We start from the raw sequence: 8,261 nt of genomic DNA on the forward strand, positions 1-8,261 counted from the left end.
GTATCCATAAAACATGTCACATAGTACGGGGTCACCCCATGATATAAAAGGGGTCCCTTAAGTAAAAAGGTTCGGAATCACTGCTTTAATATTCAATGAGGTGTTTTATATTCGAGTATTGCTACTTTTTCTTTTCCTACCCGATTTGGTTTAAATACCGTCTCTCCTCTGCTGCTGTGACGCTTCATAGTTGGTGCGGGAGCGCGCCTGGGAGCGCGCACCCTGCAAAGCGTCCTTTTGGTTTCCATGGAAACCCGGAACGGCAACAGATCACGGAGAGAGAGGTGTCCGACCCCGATTCTAGTTTTCAACACCAGAAATTCACCTTTCACTTTTGAACGACGCGTCTTGGGACGTTTGAGGAGCCGCGAATTGTAGCAGAAATATCGTTTTGGCCACTAGGTGAGTAAATAGTTAATATTTTCCCAGCTAACATCACCGAGTGTGTTACCTGTGTGAGAGGAAAAGGCGGCTTTCTTCACTAGCAGTTAAATGAAACTTTATATTGTTCCGCCATTTGCCTGCTGGACTGTTGTGGAGCCATGTGGCATCACATACACACTTTCAGAGCGTTATAAATGTGTTAACACACACTGTATGTGTGCTATTACTTTGTTAAAAGCATTTAATCGATGCGAGCGCACCTTTCAGTATACAGAGCTACTAGCATTGAGTTTATAATAGAGCTGCACCTGTCCACTGTCCACACTTTGTGTTTATTAAAGATAGTACTGTAGGGTGGACACATAGTGGACTTTGGACGTTTAGTGGACGCTCATCAGAGGGGAACGGAGAGCTAACATTTAACTGAATCAAGCTGTGGGTTGGTTTTTTTTTCTTCTTTTCTCTAACTTTTTCCATCACCTCTTTTTGTCTAAAACTTTGCTGTTGAAATGAACCTGGAGTTGTTAACCTGCATGTCTGAATTACTGTTTTTGTTTTGAAAGGAAGTTTGGTTCACACAGAAAACGGGAGAAAACGATACAAATGCAGTGTAATTTAATTTAATGTAAACTCTTTAAGACATTGCATTTCTGTCCGGCTTGGCAGAGGGTTTTTGGTGAAGCACAATAACCGACAATTGCCTGCCTCTCATGGCTGATACCGATAAGATGTCACATTTTTGTGTTTTAATACTAAATTCATATAACCTGTAGTTTATGCACAGGGTAAAAAAAAGACTAGAGTGTAGTGAGCAATGATTTAATATTCCATATTTTTGAACTGGAAGACTTTTAATCATTATTTGATTGAGTTAATTAAGGGACATAATTTTATTGTTGGGACTCTAAATTTGAGTTTGGTTTCTGTTGATTTCCTGTGAGTGGGAGTCTTTTGTGTTTGATTATCAACCCTGTGTGACTGGATTATTGGAACTGCATTCTGAAATTGGTTTGAAGGTAATTTAATTGGTGAAATGCATTGGATGCAGTGTGTTGTCTTATCTTGTGCACCTTTATATCAGCAGTTACAAGCTACCTGGGTTATTTAACCAGATTGTTTGTTCAAAAGTTTTAAAGTGGCAGGTTAGGATCTCATTTATTCTCCTGTCTGGCGTTCAACTTTTACTTTGATCATTTAGTGTAAATGTACGCTACAATAGATTTGACTGAACTAAATCTGACTGTTACTGTCACCAAAACAAAAAACAGTTCTGACTCTTCAAATTGTTGTTTATTTTTCTGTAGCAAAGCACATCCAAAAACTTCACAAATATACTTGGGCTCTTATAGAATAGTTTGCCTAAGAGTTCAAATGCAAACACTTTGACATAATCTGTCAAATCAGATATTATTGTTGCCCATATTCATAATCTATAATTTAATTATCGGAATGATAAATAATAATGTGGATTTCCCATTATCAGTATTTATCGTTTATCCTTGGAGTTTTTCCTTAGCATATTGTATGCTGTAGAGGTGATAAAGGCCTTTGAGGCAAATATGATTTTGGTTTATATAAACGAAACTGACTCTGCTTCAGTTTTAGTGCAGTGTTGCTCACTTTTAGTCCCGGGCTGCACGATTGAGTAAAAATGTCATATTGTGATTATTTTGACTGAAAAACTCAATAGTTGAAATGATCAGTTTTGCATCACAATTTTTATGTTCACTGAAAAAAAAAAAAACTATTAACATCATGATGAGGTGATATTTATTGCCGTTCCAACCAAGCGTATTTTCTTTCATCTGGAGAACAAGATTTTCAGTCCAGGTCATCTCTGCAGCACTACAGTACCTCACTATAATGATGTTTTCTCACTCAAGTTTTCTTTGTCAAAAAAAATGAGATTAGACTCTGGTTCTGCTATTTGGAAATTGCACTTGGCTTTATTAAAGTTTTATTGCAGTTGTGATTAATTGTACAGCCCTAGTCCTGATTTACATGAATCATTCCTCACAACAATAACTTTCTTTGATTTCTGTCATTGCTCTCAGCAGTCATACAGCCGAACCATCCTGGACTTTATTTCCTGGGAGAGAGAGAGATGGAGAACAGCTCTCAAACACTGCCACCCTCCTCACCATGTCTGGCCACTTTGCAGGGGTCTCTGCCGTTCTCCTCCTCGCCGCAGCAGCACTCCTGCTCAAATGGTCGTGCTTCACTCCCCCTCTCACCTATTTCATTCCCTCCATCCCCAACCTCACTCTCTCCAGCTACAGCAGAGTCTGTCCACTCCTCCCCTTTGTCACACTGCACATCGTCTCAGTGCCTCGAAGGACAAAACTTACGGAGCCTCAGCCCGGCAAACACATCTGACCAGGACGACCTAACCTGCCTCAGCTGGCTGCATCAGAGAGGCAACCTGCTGCCACTGCAGCCCCTTCCCAAAATGACACCACTACCTCAGCTAGAGTCCTCCACACCCACCCATCCTCTCCCTCCTGCCTCGTCCAAGCCACCGTACTCCTTCAGCAGTCTGATCTTCATGGCGATAGAAGATTCACCTAACAAGAGGCTTCCAGTGAAAGACATCTATGAGTGGATTGTGAACAACTTCCCCTACTACAGGACAGCCTCGGGAGGCTGGAGGAACTCTGTCAGACACAACCTGTCCCTGAGCAAGAGCTTCCGACGCATTCAGAGGGACAAGAGCCAGGTGAGGACGTGACTCACATTTACCACATTTGGACTGGGTTGCACCAGCGAAGGTTAACAATTAATCTGAGATGAGTTCTTTTCAGAGTTAAGCAAAAGTTCTGTTGACATAGCATGTGCCCCAAGTACTGAGGCTGAGTCTTCTGCAGCGGCCTGCGTTTCATTCCAACCCGCATGCCTTTTCTGCTTGCTAGTCAGCTGAAAAGCTCTAGTTTCTACTCCTTTAAGAATAACTTATTGGCTGAATTATCAGCTGGAGTGAGAGAAAGGACACATCATAAAGCTCAGCTGGATTGAGTCTGTCCCTTAACTTCGGGGAACTTGATTGTTTTTCTCAATCCATCTCAAAAAGGCAGCAATTTTAAAAGTTGACCTTCCTCAAGTGTAAGGCTAAAGTTGATACAGAGGTTCAAGCATCCCACTCAAATGTCCTTAATCAGCACACTGAATCCAGATGTGCAGCTGTTTAGTCAAGTCAGCAGTTAAACTGCGCTACAGGGAGTTTTTTAGAATGTACTCCACATGTGTTAAGGTTGTTATATGGTCTGATGTGTCAGTGTTGCTTATTTTTGCATGAGCCACTGCAGTTTGAATGTTTGAAGTGGTTTTGTATGTTTGTTTCAGTCAGTGGGGAAGGGATCGCTGTGGTGTGTGTGTCCAGAGTATCGGCCGGCGCTCCTCGAGGTGCTGAGGAAGACCCACAGTTATCACAGCACCAACAGCAACCTGATAAACAACCCTGCACTGTGAGTGAAATCACACAGTTCACACATGTGCAACAGGGCAGAAACACTATTTTCTGTATTAATTAAAGCTGCACAAGGCAGTTTATTTTTGGCATCACTGGGCAAAAGTTCCAGATTAACCTTTCAGTGTAACGTACTTCATGTAGTCTAAGAGAAAACTAGACATCTGCTGCTTGTCTTGGTTCTGTTTTCAGGCTTTAGAAGGTAAAAGACTTTGGCCAGTAATAGTTTGTTAAGGTAGCTGATTGTTGAGTCTCATTCTCAGGTCAATAAAAACTGACACTTTGGGTTGGTGACTCCCAACCCACCAGGGACTGAAACTTAAAACCATCTGTCTCCAGAATTGCTTATTGCACCTTTAATTTTTTTTTAATTAATCTCTAACTCTATAACTTCCAATGTGTGTAATCGATCCCTGCAGTTTTACATAAATAAAAAGAAAACAGCTCCTTACATGTGTGAAGCCGGGTGTTGAAACAAGCGAACGTTAGGTTTACTGTATGTACATGATGATTAAAACAATGGTTTTGATAGTGACTCCAGGGTGGTGGGCAGGTTACGTCAAAATGTAGTCAATTACTCAGTACTATAGAAAGGTGTGTAATTTGTAACTTAATCCACTGAATTACAAAAATACTTTTGGATTACTGGAATATAAAATATTGAAAATACCTAATCTAATTATACCTTTTCAAATGTAATCTGGGCTGATTATTACAGATTACAATACCATGAACTCAAATACCACCATAAAAAATACATGATATGATATTTACCGCAATGTTAAAAACACAAATAAAAATGACAAGTTGAAAAAAATTATTTTATTAAATAATAAATATGATGTATGCAGCATTTTGTTTGTATAAAATGTGTTTTTCCTTTTAACTTAAAGTGCTTCTGCTTTCCTTCTTTAATGAAATAAGTTAGAAGTAACCAGCAAAAACTTGGCATTATTTGTCTTTGGCAGTCAATGTTTATTTGTGCACAATTGCAAAACCAAAACAATGCAGTAGTGAGTGGCAGTCCTTTTATAAAATAAGATTTAAAAAACAACAACAAAATAAATCAGTTAATCATGTAATATCTTGGTAGATATCACCACAGTCCGGTATGGTACCAAGACATTTTTACTGTAATATTTACTAGTTAATATTTAATAGTTACTTATTTTGTGTAATCTGTTTACAAAATCCCAACTACACATATACTACCCAACCCTGGAATTTAAGTCGCTTATCTAAGGTAAAATGCCAAATATTTGTAAGAATGATTTTCACAGTTTTTTTAAAAAATATATTTAAATTGAATATCTTCATATTTTGGACTACTGGTTTGACAAAACATGCGATTTGAAGACTTCTTTGGGCTCTTGCAAATGACAACGGGCATCTTTCACTATTAACTGTTTTTAAAAGATAAAATGTTAACTATGAAGAAAAAAAAACAGAAAGAAACAAAATCATTCGGTGCAGCCAAAGAATAATACTTGAACAAGCATCCCTGTGTATTCTTGTGTTGATTGGGTTGTTTTTTATGTTAATACATTTTTCTGGATTGCTTCCCAACCAGAGCAGTAAGATATAATTTGCCTGTAGTGGGTGAGGTGTTTCTGAATAATTTTACATATTAATGACACTGTCTTAATGAGCTGCATTTTTAACCAGCAAAAACAAACAATATTTATGTAGTTGTCTCGTTATTTGTCCATACTGTGTGCAGGTTGGAAGGATCTGACTTTGGGACGCCTGCAGTGTGTGACTCTTTTGAAATCTCAGGTCAGTGATGATGATGATGATGATGATGAGACTCACAGCGGGCTCATGTCGATTAAATTAGCACAAGAACTCACGTATTTGACCCCTTTATGATTTTTTCTTTCAGTCTGTGATATTTTATCAATGCAGTAACAGCCCCCTGTGACACTTTTATTACCTGCAGCCTTTATTCCGCTCTGCAGCTTTCTCAGCATGCAACATTGTTCCTGTGTTTGTGTTCCATTGTCATGGCAACAACCTTCTATTACCGTGGCAACCTAGCAATAGCCTAGCTTAGTCCCCTTTATGTCCCCTCGTTTTATTTCTGAGCCTATGCGCTATATTGGCCCACGAGCCCGCTGAAGAATCTGACAAGTGGTCATTCAAGCGGCCTGCATGAAAACATGTTATTAATATTAATGTGTCATTTTCTGCTTCAACACTGATCTGTCATCTGTCGTTGTTTTCTCCTCGTGCAGATCCTCTGTCTCACACACTCCTCCTCTCCGCACCCTCGCCCCAAACCCTGACCAACGATAATCCAACTTTCTCTGACAACCCTCCGTGCCCTCTGACCCCGGATCACGAGGAGCTCGTCACCATGGAGTCGGTCGAGTACCAGCAGGAGGACGTCAGCGAGGAGATGGAGAAGGACCCCCTGTCAGACAGTGGTTACATCGAGCTACACTATTACCAGTCTCACCAGTACCTGGTGCTGCCGGGGGACACAGAGCTGGACCTGGAGACAGTTGAGATCCTTCAGCTGGATGCTGAGGCCCAGGAGGCTGCGGGGTCACTGCTGGACCTTGCAGGGGGCGGATATTAATGTGAATGTCCTGTTTAACAATTACAACTGATGCAATTCTTCAATCCATTGTAAGAAAATACTCTTCTTAAGGGGACAACTCACCCCAAAATCAAAAATACATATTTTATCTCTTACCTGTGATGCTATTTATCCATCTAGATTGTCTTGCTGTGAGTTGCAGAGTTGCGTAGCTGTCAGCTGCAGAGATGTCTGCCTTCCCTCCAGTATAATGGAACTAGATGGCACTCTGCTTGTGGTGCTCAAATCACCAAAAATATACATTTGAAAAACTCAACAGCAATGTCTCTCCAGAAATCATGACCTGACCTGGTTACTCAAGAAAATCAACAGACCTTGTTGTGACACTTCCTTCTGTGCAGTGGTACAATTGGTGGGTGTAGATTAGTAAAAAGAAAGTAGTTCCTACATGAAACGGCTCACAAAAAGGCCTGTGGATTATCTTGAGTAACCAGGTCTTTATTTATTAATTTGTGGTCCCATACAGTAGTTACTTCTTTAAAAAAAAAAGAGGAGACAGAGGTATCAAACAAGTTTATAGCTACTATATCCCTGCCAATCATCCCACCCCATGATCGCCACATCCCATCATAACAAAAGATCAAACCATAATAACATTAACAGTAATAGTAATACATTTGATTAAGAAGTTTGAATAACAGAAAAGAATAAGAGAATAATTAAATAAGTAATGGAAAAAAAAAAGTTGAGACAACTCAAAATAACAAGGCACCTTACTGCAATAGATTTTTAAGTTTTCTTTTTTTTTTTTTTTTTTTTTAAATAAAGTTAGAAAAAAAAGCTGACCTATATTATTTATTTGAGACTCTAAAGAAGAAAAGTTAATTATTTCAACAAAATATTATAAGCATTTGAGTTGGGCTCAAAACCAAAAAAAAATTCTTTTTTTGTTTTTACAGTTTATATATTTTAAAAAAGAGGCACCTTTATATTCAAAAATAATATTTATTTTCTGTATATTCTTCCATCTCACATCAGACAGTTTTGTTATTTGTTTAAGTGCCGCTTCCCCTCAGATTTTAAAAAGATACTGAACAAATTGTTGACATACTGGCTGTGGTGTTCTACTAAGTAATAATTCTTCGGGCCTCAAATGGAGTGTGTGCTGAAAAATGGCATCCATAGATTTACTTATGAAAGAGACATTGCTGTTGAGTATTTCAAATGATTTTTGGCACTTTAAGCACCACAGGCCAAGTGCTATTTCTAGCTATTTCCAAAACAATCCAGATGGATAAACAGTACAACAGGTAAGAGGAAAAATACGTATTTCTGATTTTGAGGTGAACTGTCCCTTTAAGTGGTAACGGATGGAGTGATGATGTTTGGCAAATCGGCTGCTTCTCCCTGAGACGTTGACACTGCCCTGTGACTTGTGTATTGTTTTGTAGTTAGTTATAAATATATGTAATCGACTTACTGATGGACTAACAAAACTACGGATAACATTGCTTCACATGTATTCAGGCACTTTCAATGCAGAAGCTGAATTTATCACCGTACAATGACTTGAGAGTACCGTTAAAATGAAAAACATGGACAAAATTATGCTCTGAGATTTTAAAGTATTAATAGAAAACGGTCTTCAATACCACAAGTTTTTCACTGTGATTTTTTAATACATCAAGTTTGTTCTCAGGGGTGGAAGAAGTGCTTCCAGCTCAAGTAGAAGTTCAGTTTCTTGGTTAAGATGTTTCCCAAGTTAATGTAAGATTTATATACTATTGAAACCTGCACAAAAAATACAAAATTAGCAGTTCACTGACTCATTTCCACACTATTATCATTTCAAAATAATGTTTTACCAACCAG

At 38.7% G+C, this 8,261-nt stretch overlaps 1 protein-coding gene across 1 annotated transcript; it reads left to right on the forward strand.

The window, feature by feature from the left end:
- The first annotated feature begins 2,375 nt into the window (after window positions 1-2,375).
- On the forward strand, window positions 2,376-6,845 carry LOC146326650 (uncharacterized). The gene is made up of 4 exons (XM_084718386.1): window positions 2,376-3,100; window positions 3,724-3,845; window positions 5,568-5,623; window positions 6,082-6,845. Exons 1-4 carry the CDS (start codon window positions 2,489-2,491, stop codon window positions 6,426-6,428), a joined length of 1,137 nt encoding a protein of 378 aa, XP_084574512.1. The 5' UTR covers window positions 2,376-2,488; the 3' UTR covers window positions 6,429-6,845.
- The last annotated feature ends 1,416 nt before the right edge of the window (window positions 6,846-8,261 follow it).

The sequence above is a fragment of the Lutjanus erythropterus genome, chromosome 5 (genome assembly GCF_056507025.1).
Source record: "Lutjanus erythropterus isolate fLutEry1 chromosome 5, fLutEry1.hap2, whole genome shotgun sequence".
In the NCBI taxonomy this organism is placed as follows: Eukaryota; Metazoa; Chordata; class Actinopteri; order Lutjaniformes; family Lutjanidae; genus Lutjanus; species Lutjanus erythropterus.